The 25,625-nt window shown below is 39.3% G+C and overlaps 2 protein-coding genes across 2 annotated transcripts in view; both read right to left on the bottom strand.

Moving 5' to 3' along the window:
- Positions 1 to 842: 842 nt before the first annotated feature.
- cdk1 (cyclin-dependent kinase 1) lies at positions 843 to 9,409 on the bottom strand. Its single transcript, XM_053436823.1, has 8 exons — positions 9,293 to 9,409; positions 8,737 to 8,779; positions 8,401 to 8,557; positions 6,895 to 7,018; positions 5,673 to 5,843; positions 3,041 to 3,204; positions 2,269 to 2,410; positions 843 to 1,382 (listed from the first exon to the last, which is right to left on the bottom strand). Exons 2-8 carry the CDS (start codon positions 8,771 to 8,773, stop codon positions 1,266 to 1,268), a joined length of 912 nt encoding a protein of 303 aa, XP_053292798.1. The 5' UTR covers positions 8,774 to 8,779; positions 9,293 to 9,409; the 3' UTR covers positions 843 to 1,265.
- A 3,650-nt stretch (positions 9,410 to 13,059) lies between these two features.
- The window catches only part of LOC128453481 (heterogeneous nuclear ribonucleoprotein L-like), a 52,661-nt gene continuing 40,095 nt past the window's right edge, over positions 13,060 to 25,625 (bottom strand). The window contains exons 8-14 of the mRNA XM_053436404.1: positions 22,259 to 22,330; positions 20,578 to 20,792; positions 18,893 to 19,014; positions 17,892 to 18,093; positions 16,317 to 16,374; positions 16,099 to 16,197; positions 13,060 to 14,039 (exon numbers count right to left, since the gene is read on the bottom strand). Of these exons, the coding sequence (XP_053292379.1) occupies positions 13,984 to 14,039; positions 16,099 to 16,197; positions 16,317 to 16,374; positions 17,892 to 18,093; positions 18,893 to 19,014; positions 20,578 to 20,792; positions 22,259 to 22,330 (824 nt within the window). The 3' untranslated portion in view covers positions 13,060 to 13,983. The remainder of the gene's footprint in view (positions 14,040 to 16,098; positions 16,198 to 16,316; positions 16,375 to 17,891; positions 18,094 to 18,892; positions 19,015 to 20,577; positions 20,793 to 22,258; positions 22,331 to 25,625) is intronic.

The following is a 25,625-nucleotide window of genomic DNA, read 5'->3' as shown; positions in this document are numbered from 1 at the left end:
AACATGGATGACAGGATTCTCTGCAACTTCTACAGGTGCACCATAGAGAGCATCCTGACTGGCTGCATCACCGCCTGGTATGGCAGCTGCACCGCCCTGAGCCGTAAGGCTCTACAGCGGGTGGTGAAGTCTGCCTAGCAAATCACCGGGACGGTCCTACCATCCATGGAGGACCTCTACACCCAGCGGTTTAGGAAGAAGACCAACCGGATCATTAAAGACCCCTTTCACCTCATTTTTGCCTGCTGGCGTCTGGCCAACGGTACCACAGCATCCGGGGCCTTACCACCAGGCTCAGAGACAGTTTCATCCCCCAGGCCATAAGACTTTTAAACTCCTCTGAACTGCAATAACTCCACTAAACCAGCACTGTGGCATATTTGCACTATTGTTTTTTCTTCTTCAGGTATGTATATATATATATATATATAATAAAATGTTTGATATTCTATTTTATTCTTTTTAGTTGGAATACTTTGAGCATTGCTAGGAGAGCCTGTCACTCAAGCATTTCATTGCCAGCACCTGCTTAATCTTCTTATTCCGCATTAAATAATAAACCCTTGAATCTTGTTTCCTAAATGGAGTTTAAATGACTTGCTCTTATACTGTGACGATTAAGTGTTCCCTTCATCCCTTTAGCAGGTTTATATAAACTAATGCACACTTTTAGGTTTCCACCAAGCAATAAGACATTTTTTGATATGCATTTACCGTATTCAAAAGGGCTGACCACAGCAGAGTTAGCAGTAATAGCTCAACATTGAGAGTTATGACAGCCTGGTAGCCTGATGTTAATAACCTTGTTGATTACCAGTTGACCGAACAAAGTCACCCATGTAAAAAATTCCAGAGAGCTTTATCATGGAAATAAGAATAACCAGAGAGTAGGACGCATCATCAAGCAGTAGAAAACGTTTTACAAGAACACAAGACCGATTTAGATGTATAAATATTGCTGTGGTTTTCTTTTACATATTTGACAAATAAGAGATAAATGAGTGATTAACAGAGACACAGAACAAAAAAATTCCTTTTGAAAAAAACATGTCAGAAATAGATACATTTCTACTATGTCATGCCCTTTATTTTTGGGCAAATGTTATGCATGAAGTGTAAAGTTAGAGGAATCACAGAAAGTGCAGTTTAATTGAACAGACATTACTGGCAGACAAAACTTTACTAAAAGGTCTACACGAATTTTCCACACAGAAGTATTTACAGAATGATAATTCACAATGAGTATGAATGTAGTTGTATGTGCTTCAGGCTTTGTTGATGCTGGCAGCAGGCAGGGTGGATTTGTCCAAGTCATCAAAGTATGGGTGAGTCATGGCCTCCCGTGCTGAGATCCTCTGAGGAGGATTGTAGATCAACATTTTCTACACCAGAGAGAAAAACAAAAAGACGTTGAGGCTTTGTGTCCTTGACAGGAAGGTAGATCTAAACCCTCGTCAATTTGTCAATTCGTCAGTAATGAAACCATTTTGATTACTTGATCATCATTACTGGATTCGGTTTTTCCAAATAAAAATGTTCTAGTTCCAGCTTCTAGTGTGCAGTTTTTTTTTTTTTTTTTTTAAATCATGTCATTGTAAACCAAATATCTGAATATCTAATAACCAAATATATTTTTCGATATGTTAGACTAAACAACTAAATGCTTAACTAATAAGCAAGTAAATTCTTCTAGAGCAGTAAACATTTCCATACTCTGATGTTAGTGCCCTTTATCAATGGTTACTTTATGCTGGTCACAGTCTCATTCTTATTTCCTTTTGCTGGCAGAGAATAAATCACAGATGGTCTATTTTACTAAGTTGCTCTGAAAAATCCACAACTTCGGTGGTAATTGCTCACACCCATCCATGACCTACTAAGCATTTTAATACATGCTCAAAGATATTTATCTGTTAAATTGTATCCAACATTTCTCAGTCAGGAGGAAACAATACATAAATATTTGAAAGTAATGATTGTAAAAAAATATAGCAGGTATACCACTGATCTTACCAAATGTTGATACTGGGATCATTTCAGTTTTTTCCTCAAAAGATAAAACTGTTGTACTCTGACTTTCATTTGACTGTCTGGTTTGGATAGAAGAAACCTTTGAAGAGTAGTGTAAAACTCACATGGTGAGAATACAAACAGCATCATTTTATGCAATGTTTGTCATGTACACATATTGTTCCACATACCATCACCAGAGGCCTTGATGAATTCCACACATAAATATCTTCAATTTAGTTCAGCTGCAGTTCTTACCGCCAGAAGTTCAAGACCATTCTTATCCAGAGTTTTCACCATCGATGAGAGGTTACCAGGCTTCCATTTAGGGAAGGTGTTTTTGTAGTCTGGTAGGCTCTCTACTTCTGGCCACACATCATTGTTTGGGGTCCCCAGAGTCCTGCACAGAACAAAAAAAAGTATTTGAATAGGGTCAAGCAGTAAAAGACAAATACAGGCCATTTCCACTAGAGGAACCTCAGGGCTTGAATCTACCGATTGCTGTTGCCTTTTGTACCAGATCTTTCTTAAAGCAAAAATGAAGCCTACTAGGTGCCATCATTATTAATATATGGTTGATGTTGAGACATCTCTGGCCGTTTACTGAATAATAAAATAAAAGCTGTGTTGTTGCCTTTTGTGTACAAAAAGTGTGTAAAACACTACCATAGTTTTTAAATCCTCAATGGGATTAATTTGCTTAATCTACACAATTCTTTCGATACACTTACAAGAATAAAGAAAAATACTTCTTTGGTTCCAATAGTTCTGGGAATTATTCATATAAAAAAAAGGTATTTAATTTTTACAGTTTTGAAGTGTTTGTTAACATGATAGTTTAAAGGTGGTTTGTCTCCTGATCATGCATGTCATATTAATAATAGTGTTGTTTCAAATGCGTAACTACCAACTATTACTGCAGGAGGAGCATCAGTGCATGGAAAATAATGTGCAATTACATGAATGACAACGGTGTCATTACATGTAATTTAATGTTAAATATACATCAATTCAAGTGTAGCACATCTACCTGAAGATCCTGAAGAGCTGGTCTATTTCCGAGTCTCCGTGGAACAGAGGCTTCTTGGTGGCAAGTTCAGCAAAGATGGTTCCGGTGCTCCAAACGTCAACAGGGGTTGAATAACGGGGTGAACCCAGGAGGACCTCTGGGGCCCGGTACCAAAGAGTTACAACCTAAGAACAAACACAAGGGTCGTGTGCGTCACTTTAAAGCAGTGGTGTCAAAAGCGATCACAGAGCGGGTCAACACTTTAAACTAGGACTAGGTAAAGGGCCAAACAGGGTCAACATTTATTAAATAGGATATTGATAAAGTGCAAAAAGAAGGCTACATTCTTCTTTTATGTACATGTGCCAGATATTTGGCATTATTAATGTTTGGGGTTAGGCCATGTGCTCCATTTCTAGTCGGATGATTTAGATCAGGGGTGTCAAACATACGGCCCGCCAGGGGATCCAGCTTGGCCCGCCGGATGCAAGGCATGCTCTAAATTAAAAAAAAAAAAAATATATATATGTTAATGTCAATCATCATCGTATCAGGCCAGCATGAAATACCAGGAGCGGAAATGTGTGTGTGTGTGTCTCCACACAGAACGCACACACACAGGCCCCGTAGCTCCGCCCCCACTCACTCGCTCAGAGACACACACATGAGATCAGAGCTCGTTCCCGTGAGGCAGCCGGTCAGGGACAAACAAGACGGTGTTCAAAAAACAAGTTGAAAAAAAGGATATGAAGCCTGTCTTGCTCTTTGGTTCACAGTGAATGAAGGAGGACATGAGGAGAGACCAGTAGGGACGGGAATCGGGAGGGACCTCCCGATACTTGGGTGGCGATACGATATGTATTGCGATTCAGTTGAATCATACCTTCAAATACAACAGTCAAATTCACTAAGAGCTTCACAAGTTTTATTTCAAAAATTAACATCAACTTAAAGACTGCCGGGTAGCCAATAGAGAATATAAATAAAAAGGTGCCCTATTACTGTATAGTCCCTGTCAACTGCACACAAACTGACAGATTAAGAAATGTATACCACTTAGGCTACTTTTAAACAATAAATAAAAGGTAAATTAAATAGAATGAATAAAAGTTTACTTAAAATATAGAGTTTGAAATAAACAAAAAGTAGGCTATGCTTCATTGTTGTTTGCATGTAGGCTATGCAAAGCTCTTGTTTTTGCACAAGAATCTAAACGTACCCAAGCACTAGCTTGGATACGTTTACAACCCTAACCCCAGAATAAAACAGGTTAACAGAAATAAATGTTGCATGTTTTAATATATCTGTTTCCTACCATCATTGCTGTGGAAATCATTGTTAATAATTATTGTGAGAAATAATTAACATTGACATGATCAGACTTTTCACATATATTATTATTATTTTTAAAAGGTGATCTTTGCAACTTTGTTATTCAGGAAGTTTGTACCAAACAAGTAGCCCTTCTTACTACTCAGTACCTTTGAAGTAGCTCTCAGTTTTAAAAAGGTTGGTGACCCCTGCCATAGACCATCGGTTCCCAAAAGGGGTACGCGAAGTGGTTCAGGGGGTACGCAGTGGTGTGCACGGACCCCTTGGCGGCTGGAATCCCAACTCAGCCGGCGAGCCGGCCCTCACCTTTCACTTTCAATGCGTGCGTCAGACTCCTAGGTCCGTGTTCCAATACGGGTCGGACCCCCTCTTATGTTGGTTTCATGTTGGTATCCGCCACCGCCAAGCCCCCCCCCCACCCGGAACGACGCGACCCAGGGCGGAGGGGCGTGGCGGCGGCGGTGAAAAAAAAAAGAGGAGGGGGGTTACGAAGTTATTATGCTATGATTTTACTGGTCTTGCCCACTTGAGATCAAAGTGGGCAGTATGTGGCCCTTTAACAAAAATTTGTTTGACACCCCTGATTTAGATGAACTAAATTACGATCATGCGTTTAGTTTTAAATCGATGCTGTCAGATCATGTTTGTGTAAGCCATTTTATTTAGTTGCTTTATTGTGGAAGGTTTTAGTGTGTTTCCTGTTTTAAGCAGTGCGTCTGTTGAGACTTTGTCGTGAAGGGTTGCAAACTGAAGTGGTTTTGTGCTGCATGGTGAGAAGTTGAAGAGTGGAGGAAAATTAACTGGCAAATTAATTGTCATCTTCCTTGTCCTTCTACTGAAACCTTGCAGCTTAATTTTGACGCGTCATTTTTTCATGATGTTTAAATGCAGCCTCATAACCTCTGGAGCGAATCAAACAAACACTAAATTACTTCATGTACTGATCAGGTCCTGATAACCAGTGATAGGTGTATTAGTTCAAGTGAATGCAAAGCGTAGGAGGACACAGAAACTCCAGCACTATACAAACCAACTGCAGTTTGTGCTCTGATCACTGAGCAGTGAACGTCACTCAAGTTCACTTTCATCATATGAAAACTGATTCAATCAGTTAATGGTTTAAGATACGGGTCATTTAAGATAGACATATTTTATCACGCCCCTTAGTTGGACTTTGACATGTCTGCTTTAGAGTCCTTCTGTTGAGGATGATGTTAAGCATGCATCGGCTTATACAGCTATTAAAAATATGTTGCTGCTCTACATATCTAACTGCCATCATCATGTAGTTTTATACTAGCGTGTGTAAATGGATTCTCACCTCATGGGTGTAGACCCTTACAGGAACACCAAAGGCACGAGCCAGGCCAAAGTCCGCCAGTTTGATAACTCCCTTGTTGTCGATCAGTAGGTTTTGGGGTTTCAAGTCCCGGTGAAGGACTCGATGACAGTGACAGAAATAAATTCCCTCCAAGATCTGGTACAGGTAGCTCTAAAAGAAGATGGGTGGTGGGAGAAGGAGCATAAACTTGCGGCACGATACAGAACATCTACTATACAGTAACATCACATTTGGGCTCAATTTATCCAATTGTTTCAGTTCTACTTAAAATGATGCTGGGATGTTATTTATGAAAATCAGTCGAAACTAATACAATTAGGCAACTTCTAGCTTAATTTTTTTTTGACATGCTTGGTGTATCACGTCAATTAAATTATTTAGCCCTTAACGCATTACTTTCATTCTCAAATCTGTTTGGCTGTACCATCTGATCCATCCAATGTGATCTAGATGTACTTCTGTCAAATAAACTGAATGCAACAGACGATTGCAACAGCCCCCCCACCCTAAAAAGTGTGTCTTCTGGTAAAACAAAGCAACAGCTCTGATTACTGATTTCCCCATATTTCACATACCACCTATTGCGTGGAAAATAGAATTACAAGTGTACACATAATATGCAGGAACAGCTCCAAGTCTCAGGATCCTACCAACACAAACAGCAGGGGTGCATATCATGTCACCAATCTACGCTTTTGATAACCTGCATTTTAAAGTGGGGTTTTAGTATGATGATCTGAAGTATAATTAGATGTCTATTAAAACAAAGTTCATGGTTAACAAGCAATTGCCTACATTGGTATTTACTCAGTGATATTACTACAGTTTTTTTATCATATTAAATGAGTCAATAAATCCTGAAAGGACTGAAATCATGACATGCCAAAATGTAACCATCGCAATCAAGCATAAATGAGTTACTAGAGCCTTTTTTACATTTAGAGGATTATTATTATTACCTTGTTACTATTTCAGTTAAGTTTTTGTATTAACTTGTATTTTTAATGTTTTAACGATACTTTAACCTTACTGTAAGACAAGTATTAAAACAATAAGCTTGACCCAAGTCACAAAGTTGAATTGAGGGAATGTCATATTGTCTGCTGCAATAATTAAAGTGTCATTCTACTCTTGTACAAACATTTCATGTGAAAACCCCTCAAATGAACAGCAGTTTATTAAAACACTAGGACATGATCACCTTGACCAGCATAGGGTCCATGTACTGGCCGGAGGGTATTGAATCCAGGTACTTCTTCAGGTCCATGGACAGGAACTCAAAGATGAGATAGAGACGAGACTCCTGCATCAGGACATCTAGGAGACTGGGAAATATACAACATTGGCTTAGTTCATAGTATATTGTTAATACAAGTGCTTGGACACCTTCACTTAACAAAGGAAAATCCGGAGACATCACATTGACATAAGTATTCAGAGACATTAAGTTTAACTCAGGTCTGCCATTCCTTTTTTTTTTTAGGGATGTTTCTACACCTTGGTTGAAGTCCACTTGTGACAAATTCAGTTGATGTGACATGATCTGAAAAGACACACACCACCTTAGGTGGCTGGAGAATATCACTGAACTCAAGGTAGGTAAAACCAAAATCTCATATTCTGATAGGATTAACTTTATACACATAATTACACATATATGAAGTGCTAAATGGTGTTTGTATGTACGTCACAAGAAACAAATCACGCCTACAACAAATTTGCCTTGGTGGTGGCCACGCGTCTAATGCTTCAGACATTAGATCAATTTGGTCACACATGAAGGCCTGAAATATATTGCTGCAGTCTGTCTTGGTGGAAGGAAGGTAGAGGTTTCCTGGAATTTCACAAAAATAAACTAGACCAAGACATCAGCATACGCTTGACCCGTTTGTTTGGTTTAAGGAGCAACAAGTGCACGTGTCACTCTTGGACAGAAAACCAGACAAAGTCACATGATCTGTGTAAACTTAAAACTGTTCTGTAAAAAAAAAATAATCTGTAACTGAGTATTTGGTTTAGGTACCCGGACCAGTGAACAGTACCACCACCATCATCATCATTTGTGAAGATCAGCCCAATGTGATGAACTATAGTTACACCACTTAACACTAAATTGTTGAAGCATTTAAGTATCTCAGAATCCAGTGATGGGCACATGCGAAGCATAAGGGACAACAATACGTTCTGTTTGCACTTTTGTTATTGCACTAAAAATATGCACCATTTTAGGATGGATGTTCTGCTTTCTATCTATTGTTTTATATTAATGTATACACTTTTAAGTTAAGCAAGACAGGTTTCTGTTTAAGAAAGATTCTTATTTTATTCAGTTAATTTTGTTTATTATTAAAGTGAATTGCTGGATAATAATTTGTTTTCCATGTGTTCATGTCACTCAAAAATATGCATGTAATTCAATTCAGGGTCAAATAGTTAAAAAATCGTTTCACTCACAAAAAAAGGGGGCTAAAAAAATTCATTGCGCCAGGAAGGGTCAAGGCAATCGGGTCGCCCGGCCCTGCCAATGAGGTGTCCCTTTTTTATTTTTCAGGGAGTTGGCAACCCTAGGTCTATCAGACTGGGATGTTATGCAGCATTTTTATTTTACAACAGATAACATTTCAGAAGATGGAAAATATTATTTGACTTTTAAATCCCTTTAACCTGCTTGACTTTAGACAGCCTTTACTCTACAAAGAGAGCATACCGTACAACGTTGGGATGCTTGAGCTCTTGAAGCAGAGAGACCTCTCTGACAGCAGTGCTGGGAACCCCCTCCTCCTCACTCTCCAAACGGATCTTCTTCATGGCCACAACCTGCCCTGTAGCCTTGTGCCGGCCCTTATAAACAACCCCATAGGTACCTGCAAGAACAAAATGTAATTCGGATCACTTAAAATTACATTTAGTCAGGACATTGGTAATTAAAGGATGATGAAATCAATTAGTCAAAGTAAGTGTACTTCCATAATGCCAAGTTTAGCAACAAAACATGTGTAGCACTTTGAATAAGAGATGAAGACATGGAAACATTTAGACCAACCTTCTCCAATTTTCTCTATTTTCAAGTAGTCTTCCATTACTGCCTAAAAGAAAAAAAAGAAAATGTAAAATTTCAACAACCATCATTACTTCCCTTACTGGCTTCGACTTTCATTACAAAGTCAGATTATTACTGTGACATATCAGCTGGTGACCATCTGACTTCAAGTGTAAATGTGGCCTAAAAAGTAATAAGACGACGAGTGAGTACGTTAGTAGAATACACAATCAACAGCTTGAATTAGTCACATCGTGTGGTTAATTCACACCATAGGATCATGCAGAGACGGTGCGTGATACAAATTTAAGCACATTTAACAATCCTCTATACTTGATGTAAGTTGGCTGCCGTTAACGGCTACCGTTTACTTCCTCCTAAGCGAGCAAGAGAAGTTCACCAACGTTAGCTTAGCTAATACTACGTCGCTCAACTGGAATTTTCTCCCCGCAGAGGAGCCCCTTGGCCCAGATTTTTTTTCTCCACGTCTTCAACTACCATCATAAGTCGCGCTGCTCTTGTCTTGACGTGGTTGCGGTAGAATAAAAATGGTTCTTACCTGAATGTGCCTGGCTCGACAGTCGTCACAGTGTGTAATGTAAAATGACTGCCGCTGAAATGTTCAAACACAGTCTTTTGAATTGGCTGCAGTCCTGCAGTGGTTCAAAACAGGCCAATGAGGTCGGGCGGTACATTTAAAAAGCACCAATCAGGGAAGGGGACGCTGTCATGTGAACTGAGCGGGAGAGAACGCGCCGATGTACGTGGTCGACAGATTTGCCCCGAATCTCGTCTTCCAGGCAGGACACATTTACTGTACGCACATTATTATGTCGATAAGACTTTAACTGTAGAACTAATGAATGGTATGTCACCCATGGTATGGATGTTATTTTTGACTTAAATTATATTTCAGAATATAGGAGCCACAGTCACAGTGAGGGTCGTCATAATGATAGTAGTTTTGTCTGGTGTAGTTGCTCAGACTGATCTTCCAGTATAGTAAAAAACAAATCGAAGGTAATAGTCCAGACCCTGAAGAATATACCGGCGGGGGTTATACCCCTGGCAGGTACTACCAAGCCAGGCAGTTTTCAGGTTAGAGGCCAGTCTAAAAGCAGCATTGCCATCTCCCATTGGCAGTAGGATGATTGGATGAAGATTGGGCCGATGTATTTGTCATTCATATGAATGGTGTTTCTGCCTATGTAAATTAGGACATATTCAATAAGTGGAGAGCTCATCTGCATATTCAAATTCATTTCAAAAGAAACTTGTAGTACAAAAAAAGTTACTTTTCATGTATACTTTTACCATGTAAAGTTTTATTGTGGTAGGAGTAAAGGAAAACATTAAGCCTATTTAAGTGTATTTTGGGCATATTCGATTAGTGTATAGCAAATTTGCATATTAAAATTCATTTTCAAAGAAACTTGTAATACAAAAAATGTTACTTTTCATGGGTACTTTCATTGTGTAAAGTTTCATTTCGATAGGATTAAAGGAAAAAAATAGCTCCATTGGGGTATATTGTTGCCTGACCTTATTGGCACACATTGATGAGAATTAAACATATTTCCTCAACTAGGTTTTCTTAGGACTTTTAATATGTTGTCCTGGACACCTCATAGAAATGATCTATGCTGAAAACAATTATTTTACATTTAATACGATTTTTGGCTCCAAAATGAGTCACTTTGCCTGGACTATAAGGGAACATCCTGATGTGGGAATATGCCTCTGGACCAGGATAGCTCATCATCATCATGGATTTCATGATTTCCAGGGTTTTGTGTGTAGGTCAAAAATCCTCAAAATTCTAACAGCGCACATAACCAACTGGTGAGCATTTAGTGTCCAGAGGTCTGTCAAGGCTGGTGATCAGTTGAGAGTTTACACCGATTGTACTGACTCAAAGAGTCCACCAGATAGAGCTGTTTTACATGGGGAGATTTGATAAAAGTTAAGAATTCTGAGTTGCTCAAATGCTACAACTACTCATCTGCAGACCTGAGAGGAATTTAAGATACTTAAGAGTATTCATTTTAGTCATGAATGGATAAAATAAGCGATTGTCGGTCTTTGAAACTTTCTTGCATGGATAACAAGATAGGATATGATGGAGGCTGTGACAAGAGAGACCTTCAGGTTTCAAAGCTGGTGGAGGAAAAAATTATTCTGTGTCGACCTCTTAAATTGTCTCTATGTGAAACTTTGTTTCTGTAGACCTCCTATCTACAGCCCCTCATCATAACCTTAGAGGACCCAGACATTCCACTTTCCAGCATACCAAAATTGACTCCCCTGGTATTTGTCCTTTTTTTGTCATTCGTATCAAAGAATTTGCATCAGAGAGCTGTAACACAGTCATTTGATTATATATTAGCCCCAGTGTCTATGTGTCATTTCAAATTTGCCTCAGCAGGACATTAAAGTGCCTGCCGAACTGAACTGAAGCATTACTTAAGACGTGAGACATTTTCTACTGTTGACAAGTTTTTTTTTTTTAATTGAACAAGAACATCCTTTTTATGTAAATACAGCATGAATTGAAGTCACATGGAAAAAATCAAATTTGAACTGTGATCTCGTAGCCACAGACTTGGATTTATTCACTTACATGTAAGTTACAACAACATTCTTAGATGAATGGCACAATAGTGATATTTTTCTACATATTTTGTCTTTGATTACACAAAATTGACAACATTAAACCTTTATAGCCTAAAATAATTAGATAGCCCATTCATCTAACTACCTTAAAGGCTTAAAAAACGAATAAATAAATAAATAAAACCTCATTAGAAATACAATAAGATTCATGGATTTAAGACAAACAGAAGATATATAACGTTTTTTTGTCCATTAAATGAAACCGTTGCACAACATCAAAAGGGGCATTTATTTAGGGGCAGACTTTGTGGTATTCATCATTCATGTCAAAACTTTTAACACATAAGATTAGGAGCATTCCCTTTATGAAATTAAAGAAAGGCTTGGTGCAGTGAAATCTGCAAGTCAAAGAGTTACTGGGTGCAACAATATGCTTTTTGTACTCATCTTCACCAAATAACTGGTCTCATAGAAGCTAAGTGTGTCCATCCAATCCAAGCACCATCCAATAAATCACTCAGGACATGGACAGGGAAAATGGGTGTGTGGGCACAGGAAGGTAAACAGGTCCTCAAGCGTCCGAAAGCCGCTTTGTATCATTTTGTATCATTTAACTGACCTATGACTTTCAAACTACAAATCACAACAAGTCAGTTCATACAGATGCTCTTACCCAGGGACCAGCAGACCTCTAAGGACTTGGGCCCAGTCTGTAATCCAATCTATGCTGATCTAGGATTGACCATTTACTCACACATTTCATTCAAAGTAAAAAATAAATAAAAATTGTATAATTTCAAAGTTTGGCCCCCTTATTCCACCTTGACAGACCGGCCAACACTGCATTTCTCAATATTTTCAGGTGAATTTACATTTATTATTCAAACCTGACTTTTGTTTAGTGGTACCATACCCTCAAAGATGGTACTTGTTGGGTAATTCGATTATGTCCCATTGGTTTATTCTGAAATACTTCTCAGTCCCTGTTTGATGTTTCAAGGGGAAATGCATTACAATAAGGAAGGAAGCGCTCTTGGAGCAAGACCTGGTAGCAGAGCTCGCCAGCGAGCATCTAGAGTCCGGGCACAGCCCCCAAAAAATAGATAAACAATAACATTCTACAAGCAATTTAGAGATGCCATTCAAACTAACCTGCAACTGTGTGATTAAACCTAGGCAGGCACAAGCATTACATGCGTACTTCACACAGATTCATAATTTTGACTAGCTACATCTTCTTATTAACTGCGTCTTGACATCATTCCCTTCCTTTGCTGTCGATAAAATATAGTGTCTCTGCTGTCAAAGAAGAAAGCTGTAATTTCATTACACATAATTAGAAAGACTGAACTATTCTTACAGCCTCCCCAGAAGTGGTGCTAAAAATAGGATTGTCATGGAAGTGAGACCAGATTAAATATGATAAGTATTAGAATCCAACTTGTTCATCCCTTTGGAAACATGAGTTTGATTAAGAAACTGATGTATCATCTGGTATCCTAAATGAATGTTAATATTTTGGGCTGAGGATGACAACACTAATGTAAAAAATAAGGGATTGTCCAAAATGCAAAGAGGACAATGTCTGAGCAGACCATTTTTTCTTTATTTCAGTGCAGCTCACAGGTGACACAGCATTAACAGCACTGCAGGTCCTGAGTGTTGTTATCCTGTTAACTAGACAGGACTTCAATAATTATGCAGGTCATTTACATTTCTGAAGTTAGTAGCCTTTGCTGAATCTGATGTGCCATGTTTGTTGGAACAAATGCAAGAGAAATTTAAGATAAGAATATGACAATGTTCTTGCTTGAGGCAAAATGGGCTCAGAGGTTTGTGATGGAGGTCACCATGTGGAAAACTTTGATATTCATGTGAAATTGAATGCCTTTAGTTTCCCATATACCTTGTCACACACCATACTGCTGACTGACCTTATGCTGGTGGTATGGGAAAAGTCAGTTAAGAGGGTCACTTCCTTTGAGGACCACAAACATCTACAGCAAACTCAACAACTGGCCAGATATCTAACTCTAAATTGACTGAACTAAACAGTGAAGCGACATCTACTAAACCTTATATGAGAACTTGTGTTAAAATTATATTAATATTCACTACATATACTCAATGACAATTCAAGGCAACACTCTGTTTTTATCGGTTTTAAACATTAAAAATGATTTGAGTCATCTGCCATGAGCAAAGATTATGATTTTAGATCCTTATGTGTGACTAACAATGTACAGTAGATTCCTTGGTCAACCTCTGTTCGTCTAGGTCCACACTTCAAGACACTTTTTTACCATGCAGTGAAGACTTCAGGGACTAACATATGAGCAGTGTCCTCCAGATGTCCCACGTGACAATATGAAGACATTATTATGCGTTGCTAGTCTGTCAGCTTGAGAGTTATGGCTGAATGGTGGGATGATACAATAAGTGATGTTCCATTTAGAGATGGTGAGAGTCTTCACTTCATCATTTTGGTCTCCATCTCTCTCCCCATTATCTTCTTTCGTGAATATTATCACTCATTATCTCTCATCCACTCTTCTATGTGTCTGTCCCATGGTGCCTTCCTCAGGTCAGAGGTCAGAAATCCACTCTCAGCATACTCTTCTTGTGCTCTGCAGCTTTTTATAGATGTGACGAGGTGGAGAAACACAGTTTCAGGGTGTATGGGTTGGACCCATCTGAAACCACACACAAACATATGGATAAAGATTTTACGATAACCCATACCTGCATGCTGGACAACATTCAAGAAAAGTGGATCTTAATACCAGGTCTGAACAGGGTCTTTTAGTCTAGCAACAGTCTATGAGTTTCAGAGATTAAACTGATCAGATTTGATATGTGACATTTTGCCTTTACAATAACTGTAGACATATTATTATAACAAACATAGCGTTTGCTAAGGCAGGCTACCAAGTCAAACTCAGACACAACCCAGTACATTAGCTGACAGCAGCAGACCTCTTTTCCATCCCACGTCAGCCGATAGCTCAGCTGATCCCCTTTTAGGCATTACAATTGCAAAGCCTTAGCTTCCTATTAACATTACAAGCTACTTCAAATGGTTGTAAATGGTTTGTATTTATATAGCACTTTTGTAGTCTGGATGACCACTCAAAGCGCTTTACAGTTTACCATTAACACATTCACACACACATTCATACAGTACATCTATTTGCAGCATCTCGCCCAAGGACATTTCGGCATACAGATGGGGAAGACTGGGATCGAACTGCCGACCTTTTGGTTGGAGGACGACCGCTCTACCCCTCAGGCACAGCCGCCCACCTCACAAACCACCTCTATAACAGTACCTCCTTTTCATACTGAATCTGAGCTCATCAGTGTCATGTTTTCCTGCTCTGTTCAGCTCCAGGGTCTTTTAGCTGCTACTCCCTTGCCTCACTTTTCAAGTCTCATGGAAGGGTAGGGTTTTCCCCTTGTGTATGTGGAAGGGCCCAAGAGCAGACTAACTAACTAACTAACTAACTAACTAATTACAATTATTGAAATTGCATTAATTGTGATGAAAGAGGTCCTGACTGAAATTAGATATACAACATGGCCGCCAGGGACAAAAACAGGTAGCAACCAACTCCAAGAGTCCATCACAAAATGAACTGATATTTTACACTTGTTAGCTAAGTGCAGAGCCCATATATGTTTTATTATTATGCATAGAGTTTCCCATACAGTGATATATGTGTGGCCGCAACTATTTCATATTTTTATTTTCTATATTTAACACATTTAAATTGTTCAATCTTGCTTCATTGTGGATTTTGTGGAGTTATGCGCATCGCAATGAAACCAACTAAAGTCAAATCAGTGAGGGTCGTTTTGTTTAACTGAATCCCTCCTCCACTATGAGCACAGCCTCAGGTATTCAGACAGAGCTCTGTTGGTTGTTCCTGAATCCTACATCAGGACTAAGGGTGATGAACTTTTTATGTCAGGGCCCCTCAGCTCTGGAACTCCCTGCTCTACGATCTGAGGCGTGGAGAATCTGTGAGATCTTTAAAATCACTTTTCAAAACACATCTTTTTTACAAAACCTTTAATTCCCTTTAGTGTCTTATTGCAAGCATCTTTTAGTTGCTTTTTATTTTCTATCATTTTTCTTCCTTGTTTTTTTGTCGCTTTTTATTCTATTCTATGAGTCCTTTGTATTTGAATAGTTTGATTTTATTGAGTTCAATCGTTTTTATCCTGTTTTAAACTTGTACATAACTTTGTAACTTGTTTTAGGGCGGCTGTGGCTGAGGGGTAGAGTGGTCGTCCTCCAACCTGAACGTCGGCAGTTCGATCCCCAGTCTGACCCATCTGCATGCCGAAGTGTCCTTGGGCAAGATGCTGAACCCCGAATGGCCCCCCATAGAATAACAAAGTGCTGCGAATAGATGCACTGTATGAATGTGTGTGTGAATGGGTGAATGTAAAACTGTACTGTAAAGTGCTCTGAGTGGTCATCAAGACTAGAAAAGCGCTATATAAAGACAAAACCATTTACCATTTAAAAAAAGTGGTACACAATTTTTTTTTTTTTTATCATTATTAGGCAATTGAGCGGGATATGTAACGTTTTGTCCAAAGTAATTGTTTTATATATAATATATATATATATTATTATTATTGCATAATTAGTTAATACCTACTTTACAGCAAATAGATTTTAGTTCCAGAATTTGACAAAATTTACATTTATTATACAAGTGCTATTAGGATAGATATGCTTACTGGGTATCCTGATCTGGTAATGGTTGAGAACAGTAAGAACCTCCACAGCATCTGTCTTATTTTCAAATTCCAACAAGCCAGATATGGTCTTGGAGGAGGCTAAAAGAAAGATACAGAATGTGATTTAAGAAAAAATTTATCCAGCAGTACACATTGAGAAGTAAGAGAATAATATGTCACATATTGAAATAAATTAAATTGATTAAAGTTTTACTCACGTTTGGCATCAAACATCTTGAATTTGACAAAGACAGGCACATCATGCTCCATACACAGCTGCCAAAAAACACACAACAGCTAATGTGTCAAAAGCTGTTTGGAAATTATAATCACCAATAAGTGTGATATGGGGCATCACTCATGACGGTTGCAAAAGTACAAAACGGGTCTGAAAGATGCATATGCCCCTTTCCACATAAAATTTGTGAGCTATAAAAAAAAAAAAAAATTATGGGAGAATGTGCACATCTGTGAGTGGAAATTGGCGACACAGACGTGAAGTGGTGATTTTCAGATGGATTTGTCATGAACTTTGTAACAAAATAAACCAGCATCGTTATTTGTGCTTTCATAAGCAGCTTCTATTGTAAAAGATATAAGTAAGCTTCGAGCAAATTACGCTCAGTTACCATAAAAAAGGAATTATAGAGTTGCAGAACAATTAATAGTGTAAATAGAATAAATGATTCGTGGTTTTTAATAATATCCTGCTGTGCATGTATCACAAACTACAACTTAGATTATAGGTGTAAAAATGCTGCAGTGAACATGTTTGTGCTGTCAAATTTGTATTTAAAATTATGTCCGAGGGTGAAGATAAGGATACCACTGATGGCTGATATACATTTTGCAAGGTGTGAAGTTATCAATACCGCAGTGACACTCATGCACAATACAGTGTATGATGGATGCACTGGCACTGATTGAGGTTTATGGGATTAGAAGGATTAGAAAGGAATGAGTGTTGAGGGACAACTTTTGGGAACAATATAATTATGTTAAATTCTATAGGTTGGGGATAACACAGCCATCAGTTTAATAATGTCTGCAGTGTTGGACACACAGTATTACTTGGTGTATGTTCTTGTATTTGTGATACCACTGCCTATGGCCATTGAACTACATGTCTTAGATCACCTTACAAGCACCTCAATTTCAGTGACCAAAATGTCGTGCCTCTTCTCACTTGCTGCCACAATTCACCATAAAAAACATTGATCAAGAGGGTTATTCAACATGAGGTGCTTTGCACTGATCCTTTACTGTTGAATGTGGGTGTATAGAGGGCAGGATAAGAAGCTGATCCACATACGCACATTTCCACGTAGACTGTGATTTATAAATGAGGCCCCTGGTCTCAATCTGTCAACAGCAAGCAGTTGAATTGAAAGAAATGTACACACTGCTCCTCAGTTCGCCTCTCTTTGGTTTGATGATGAAACAGCTAGAACAAGTAGTGTTGGGATAACTAACATCAAAGGATAGCTCTAAAATGTCCGTGAAATATAATGTGTGAAAATATGTGTTGCATACTTGCTATGTATAAAGGATTGTTCAATATTTGTTGTTCACATAATATCACAAACATCATGGATCAACCCTGGATTGGCAAATAACTCTACAACAAATTTCTACTGTGCAATGGATATTGCTAAGTCTACAACTTCGGCAAAATCAGATCACTCGCGTCAAAGAGACGGAGGGACAGGGACAGGCTTCTTGGAGAGGAGTACTTAAAGGGTATTTTGAAAAATGTAATAACACAGGACATTTATAAGATAGAAGAACCTTACCCTCAGTAAATGGTCCTGTGATATGCATGGAGGCACATTGTAATAGTGCAGCACAGCAGATGGAGGCTGGATGATGTTTTTAGATGCCTGTCCAGCGCTGCTGAAGCGATTGTTCCTGGTCATGGCAAAGTCCTTATAGCTGCTGCAGCCATCCTCTAACTCAAAGACCTGACTGGGGATCACTGCATGCTGTTTAGACACACTGCACACAACATCAGATTTGTTTGTAACCTACAGTGTATAAATGGATGTCGTAGCTGCTATGAATGTATGAGCACAAATATTGTTAACATATCAAAATCATTCTGTGCAAGTACCTTTGACTTGTCCATTGTTAGAACTGGTGGGCCAGTTGTTAACATTGGGCCAAACCCCATTATTCTTCCAAGGAGGCTTTCAGTTTTTCATATAATCAGCCTTAAACAGATTGGTAAGGGATCCTCCAAGATTAAATAATTATGATAATCTTGTTTAGGCCAGACTGCTTTGTCCCGTTAGGGCTCTGTGACAGTACATAGATTTGTTAGCTGGCCAGACAGATGCTCTATTTCTATACTATGGTAGGCAAAGTAAGGGATATGCCTTCTCGGAACAGAGGCTCTCAAATTGGGTTGTCTCTTAAATTTTGGTTGGTATGGGTCATCCAGATATTACCTACCATGAGAGTTACGGATGTAACTAAGATTCTATAAATTCTGGAATCTTGTCAAGAAAATTCTGTAAGAGACAATTACTGCGTGACAGATTCCTTTTATCAGGTTGCTTGCTTCACCCAGGTAGCACGTGAATTTGTTGGTATCATATCTTAACCTAATGCGCATGCGCAAAATGGGTATCCAGGTATTTCCTACCACCGAAAGGTGACACATTTTAAATCTTTAATATAGCAATATACATTTGACTAACGTTTGAATGTAGAGCCTTTATAACAGCAGCACACCTTGTTAAAGATATGAGTAAAATAATATATATGTATGTGTATGTATTGATGTACTTCTTACCAGACGTTGAGTCTCTTGCCAAACACCTTGATACTGTTGAGGTGTGTGATGGCTCTGTCAACTGCATACTCATCTCCCATCTCAACCAATGCTGTACCAGGAACACTCTTCATAAACTTCACCTGCATCCACATATATGCACACACACACAGTTAACAGCTGTCAAAAGGATATAGATTTGCATGTTTTTGCAAGTCTGTCTCTAAACAATAGACATATGAAAACATTAACAGGTATGTGCTTACATTCCAAAGCAACTCCAAAGTTTTTACTTCTGCAAAGGAGGCTATGTTTTTACCTGAGTCCATTTGTTTCTTGGTTGGTTGGTTTGGTTGTACGCAAGATTACTCAAAATCCAAATGAATGGATTTCTACAAGATTTGGTAAGAGGTACAGGACATGATCCAAGAAAACTCATTCAATTTAGTGGATTGGATCTGGGTTTCAACTTTCCATTTATTGTCAAAGAATAATTCATGGGGACTGATATTTGTGAGTGTGTGAAATTCGGTGCAGATCCAAATAAAAATCAGGTTTCTAGTGAATCTAAATATAATTTCATAAGGGCACTGGTGGGCCGTGGCGTAGGGCTGCACTCTAATGCGTGCCATTCCAGTTTAAATTAGTTTTCCCTGATGAAATGAGGTTATTTTTACATTACAACTAACTGTACAGAAGATCTGTATTAAAGTTGTTTGAGTTAACCCAGTGGTGTGCCGTGAGGGCAAACAAGTCAAGCTGTACTTGACCTGTTAAATCTAAAAATAGACATTAAATAAGAAATTATATCTTTCCTTACATCTGATCCCATCTCAGCACTGTCTCTTAAAGGATCTGATGTTGCCTGTTTGCATTAATTTAGAATTTATGCCCACTTGCGGTGGCAGCAGAATATAATGTCAGGAAGTTAGTGTGTATAACCATGGCAACAGGTGTCACATTTCGCGTGGCTCCTTACATTTGGTTTATGTTATGTTTTATTATTCATTACGTGTTTTCCTGTTTAATTTGGTAACTTGTGTCTTGTCTCTCATTTCAGATCCCATGTCCTATCAAGTTTCCCTCGTGTGTGATCACCTGCCCGCTCTAATGTGTTCCGTTTGAATGTCCCCCGTGTGCAATTCAGGCAAGTCTTCCCTGCCCTTGTGGGGAGTTAGTTTATATGCTTCCCTCAGTTGTTGCCAGAAAGTTGTATCCTCTTGTGTCTTCCAGCTATTTTTCCTTGTGTTCGTGTAGGGAACCTGTCTTTTTATTACCTCTTTAGCAATAGTTTTACCTCTTGGATACCTTCGCCTGTGTTTGGACTTGTGTTGGACTCATGTAAAGGCCTTGTTATTCAAATAAAGGACTTTGCCTTTTGAACTTTCTTCGTCTGAGTTTGTCATTCAGTCCTGTTTTGTGGAGCCAGCTTTAACATTTGGATATGTAATTTGCTCATTTACACAAACCCCTGCAATTTTGAGCCCACAGGATGAAAGACTAATTTTGCACCACCATCACACACGGGTCTGCATCACTTCTGTGAGATGCCACTGGTCCACACACGACTCGTGTAGGCAGATACAGGTGTTTCGTGGAAAGCAGCTGAATTGACATTAGCTAGACAGGAGAGTGAATAATATATACTGTATAGACATGAAGCAGAAAAATTAAAATATCAAATGAAATGATATATGAATAAATACCTTCTCAATGTTGCCATAAAGGCAGAAGAGGTTGAAGATGCGGGTGCAGTTCATTTTGGATGGATGGAGGCCGCTCACCATGGCAACAGAGCTAGGGGCGTGGCCAGAGTAGGAGGAGGATGACTGGGGCAGAGGGTAGGACACCATGTCTGGAACATCCACTGTCAGCTTATACCTGCTGTTAGCAGGCAGAGGTAGCAGGGGGCAGGGTGGACCTAAGAAGGCAGAGAAAGTACGATTCTCAGCAATGTTCAATAAAGTTTAGTAAAATGTAAGTACTGACAACAAGGGCCTTTACCGTGAAGCGATCTCAACATAACACAGCTATCTTTCCGTAATCTGGCTTGATTTCACCTAATAGTCAGGTTAACATTCACACAACGCTGGTTATCAACTTGTTAAGTCAACCAGGCTTTCCTCATCTAGGTATGAGCATGTGCACATAAAAGGGACAGGGTTTTTGGCATATGTCGAATCACCAACATGGACAAGTTTGACTGATAGGAGAGCCGCATATTTTACAAACGAGGAACAAAAGGTTGCATAGTGAAACAACGCATCCAGGCTAAAAGAAACACAATTACAGCTGCTAAATGGAAAAGGACAGCTGGTAAAAAATCTCTGATTATGTGAATTTGTAAGTTACGTATTCCCTGACATTTGGGAAAAAATATATTACGTGACCACGACATAATAACGAAAATAAATAACTCTGCGTCACAAGATATGAATCTGCTCATTACCAACAAGACTTGTGGAACTGAACTGAAGTAGCCTCTTAGATGAGCGATGAAACATTTCACTGAATCACATGATGAAGCCTCTATAATGGGCTTCAGTTTGACACACGCTGTCTGCATTGACTCCGAGGACAAACTGGAAACGTTTGTAATTACTAGCCAATATACCAATATGGAGCCATTTTCGTGCGGCATGTGACTGCACATTGTAATCTTGGTGACAGGACGCGCCCATGGCTCTGGAAACAAGGAGAGATTGAGGTGTACTGGGTGTGATAGCAGTGGAGATTGACTTAACAAACCAGACATTGTTTTATACTTCCATTATTCTTCCCTTTAAGGAGAGTGCAAAAACAGTGTAGTGTCATTTTGGTGAGGGCTGACTTCACGAGTCTCAGAGAGAGAGACCTACTTAAAGGGAAGGAGAAAAGTATTAAACTATGTTCTGTTATCCTGATGATAATACACCCAGTACATCAACATAAGTAAATACCACAAGCAAAGGAACATAGGCGTGGCCGACACTATGTTATGGTTGGCTCCAGCAGTTGACAATGAGGATCTATATCTTTTATAGAAATACTCGTAAAAGTAGGCCTTCAGACAAAGGATTTCTCTGAGGCCCATGTCCTCCTTAGAGACCCTCTAACAATCTGCGCACAATCTCCAAAGGATCCTTTTTTCTTCTTTTTTTTCACCACAGGATCCTCTAAGAATTGTGATGTCATGTTTCAAAGGAATTGATTGGTCAGGGAGCAGTACTTTTAAAATAGCTTGATCTATTATCTGTAACAAAACCTGCTCCGTAGCAGGTTAGCTGTTTAGTAAAGGTTAGTTTCACCTTTGTGCTATGGACATATGGTAGTTGCACTGTGTGACAATGTTGATTCCGTTATTCCACTTTAATTCCAAGTGTGTGTGTGTGTGTGTCTTAGTCTTACCATAGCCATTCTCACTGTAGGATGATGGGTGTTCTCCTAAAATTGCCTGCCTCTGTCTACCCTTTCCACGCTCTGAAACAACACACACAGACACACATGCACGCACACGCACAAACACACACACACGCACACACACAAACACACAAAATCACAGATTTTTCAATAATTTCACATGTCACATTTGTTTTCTCTTTGTCTTGACTGACTCTGTTGAATTGTTTACAACCTGACTACTTATGTGTATTCAGCAACTGGACTTATCTTTAGGGGTGTGTTATGATCTGCAACTACAACCAGCCTACCTAGCTAGTCACAAGCCAGCTTCAGCTACCACAGGACCTATTACTCTCCAGTGAGCTTCCACTATGGGTAGCAGTGCATCCAGAGCCTTCAGGCCTGTTTGCACATTTGCCATCAGCAGGGATGGGCAGTATTTATGATATAGGGATTCTAAATATGTATTTGAAATACAAAATAGTATTTTGTAATTTGTATTTGATTAGTTTGATGAAAATTGATTCATATTTTGCATCAAAATACTAGAATGTTTTTTTCCCCTGTAGTTTAAAACTACTGTAAAATACTTTCTGCAAATCGTCTACGTGATGACGTGTGCAGCCTCTGATTAGTGTCTACTCAGTTATTTGCCCAGGCTTGTTGACGTCATAACATTGAGGGTCAGAAAATTGATTCATATTTTGCATAAAAATACTAGAATGTTTTTTTTCCCTGTAGTTTAAAACTACTGTAAAATACTTTCTGCAAATCGTCTACGTGATGACGTGTGCAGCCTCTGATTAGTGTCTACTCAGTTGTTTGCCCAGGCTTGTTGACGTCATAACATTGAGGGTCAGAAAATTGATGATCGAGCACGAAGCGAGACCCAAAGAAGAAGAATCACAAGATTAGAAATTTGTTTCCAGCTTTCCATAAATTGCTGCTATAATTCTTAAGAGTTTCAATGTTTTGGTGTTTTTTTAAGTATCCTAGGCAAATCAAATTTACGGACTGTTCTTGCTAACTCTTTAACCCAAGTTACATTGACAGCCCTCACAATTCGACACTTCGGCCTATGTTGAGTTTTCTTTGGTTGTGCATGTGAAAAACCTTGAATCGTTTCAGAGTTGTTTATAATCAGTCAGTTACTTTATAATGTCACAAGATAATTTACCTTGCAAACGGGTTTTGTGCCTTATTGTCATTAACAACATTGTGCTGCAATGCCATTAAACAACAGGTTGTTATCTCAGCCTGGCGATTGTTGTAACTCACAACCTCTCTAAGTCTGTTGACTGGTTGCATCATTGGACAGCCATAAATCTGACATTCAGAAAAGATTCAGTGATCTGCTGATGGGATTGATCAAATAGGCTAAAATATACACTGCTCAAAAAATTAAGGGAACACTTAATCTTCACAATATTACACCAATTCAGTTAAATTTGCCTTGCAACACCCCTTGCTTTAGTGCAAATTAAAGTGACAACAGGTGCAATGACCGGTATCTGCTCCTTTGTGCGAGGAGAAACAGGAGGAGCACTGCCACAGTCCTACAAAATGACCTCCCACAGGCTGCTGGTTTGCATTTTTTCCGACCAAACTGTCAGAAACAGACTCCATGAGTTTGGCATGAGGGTAACCCAAAATCCTCTAGTGGGACCTGTGCCCACAATGCAGCACCATGCAGCTCGATTGACATTCGCAAGAGAATACCAGAATTAGCAGGTCCACCACTGGTAGCCAACCCTGTACACTGATGAGAGCAGGCTCACACTCAGCAATTATGACAGACATGAAAGGTTGGTGAACTTTATGCTGCCTGTAACATCCTCCAGCATGACTGGTTAGGTGCTGGGTCAGTGATGGTCTGGGGGTAGTGATGGTCTGGGGGTAGTGATGGTAGTGATGGCCTGAGCAGCAGTCAGGAGTACGCTGACTGCTGTTAGGTACTGAAATCCTCAGAGTCATTTTTAGACTTTCATTGGTGCAGTGGGCCCTGGGTTCCTCTTAGTGCAGGACAATGCCCAGCCTCCTGTGGCCAGAGTGTGTAGGCAGTTACTGGATGACGAAGGCATTGATGCCATTGACTGGCCCTGATGTTCCCCCGAACTAACTTAAATTGAGCACCTATGGGATGTTATGTATCGGTGCATCCAACGCTGCCAAGTACCGCCACAACTGATCTGTTGTTCTCAACAATTTATACATTATATTTAATCAGATTAGATTTTCAATTTGAATAATTCGGTCAGCATGACTTTTATTTAAGTGTTCCCTTATGTTTATGAGCAGTCAATTGCAAACCATATATATATATATTTATATATATATATATATATATATATATATATATGGTTTGCAATATGATTCAGGCTCCCTTGGAAAAGTGTTTTTTTGTATTTTTTAAATACACAAATACAGTAGTTTATTTTGATACACTTACGATAAGGGTATTTGATATGTTATTTTAAAATATATTTGGAATTATCTTTCCCCATCCCTGGCCATCAGTCGGTCAGACTGAAAATCTGAAAGAACCTTAGGAGGTCTTTCAGAAGAACTTTCCTGGCTATTTCCCCGAGCAAAAACTAGAGCATCATCGCTTCTGTTGCCACTAGGAGGCTCAGCTGACACACCCAGTTGTCAGTCCTTAAGACACCCAGTTGCCCATCCAGCCAAATCAAAAGCCAGTCCACACCTCAGTTCCAGGGTCCCAGCTATGACCACATACCTCAACCTCAGAATTCAAAGCTACTCAGCACAATAGAGCCTGAGCTGATCCTCATTTTCAGTCGGCAGTCGATCATTTCTGTTCCTTGTTTCCAGTCAGCTGCCTGGCTGACATTGGTTCCTCTTTTCAGTTTGGACGAATCCTGCTTTTTGTACATTTGTCAACACCTGCTCCTGTTCTATCATCAGTAGTATCGGCAGTCCAGCTGACACCTTTTGCTGTTCTGCAGTTCTGCAGTCAACATGTGCTCCCAATCCCAAGGTGGCACTCTGGCCGCCATCTGCTCCCAATCCCCCGCTGGTGGCTCCCAGCTCAATTCTATGGTCTGGCCAGAACCAGCTCCGGATATCCAGTCTGCAGTCTGATTACAGTTCCTGGTTCCTAGTCACCCATTACCATCATATTTGCTCTCCGGCAGGTAGCCACTGCAAACATCTAACCTGCATCTAACAGTCTAATTCTATGCTAGGCAATATATCCGACATTTATTCTCCAAGTCATCCAGCAGATGCCCTCTGTCTGTCCTTTCAGTTCTGCCTATTGAGGGGTGCAGAATGGCTCTGCCCCTATGTCCAACTTGCTTTCTGAACAGCTCCAACCATCTGCATCGTCTCCTGCTCCTTTTATGACTCGTCA

Source organism: Pleuronectes platessa, chromosome 12, assembly GCF_947347685.1.
Source record: "Pleuronectes platessa chromosome 12, fPlePla1.1, whole genome shotgun sequence".
NCBI lineage: Eukaryota > Metazoa > Chordata > Actinopteri > Pleuronectiformes > Pleuronectidae > Pleuronectes > Pleuronectes platessa.
Note: the sequence above shows the minus strand (reverse complement) of the source record. Positions and strands in the feature narration are given on the sequence as shown.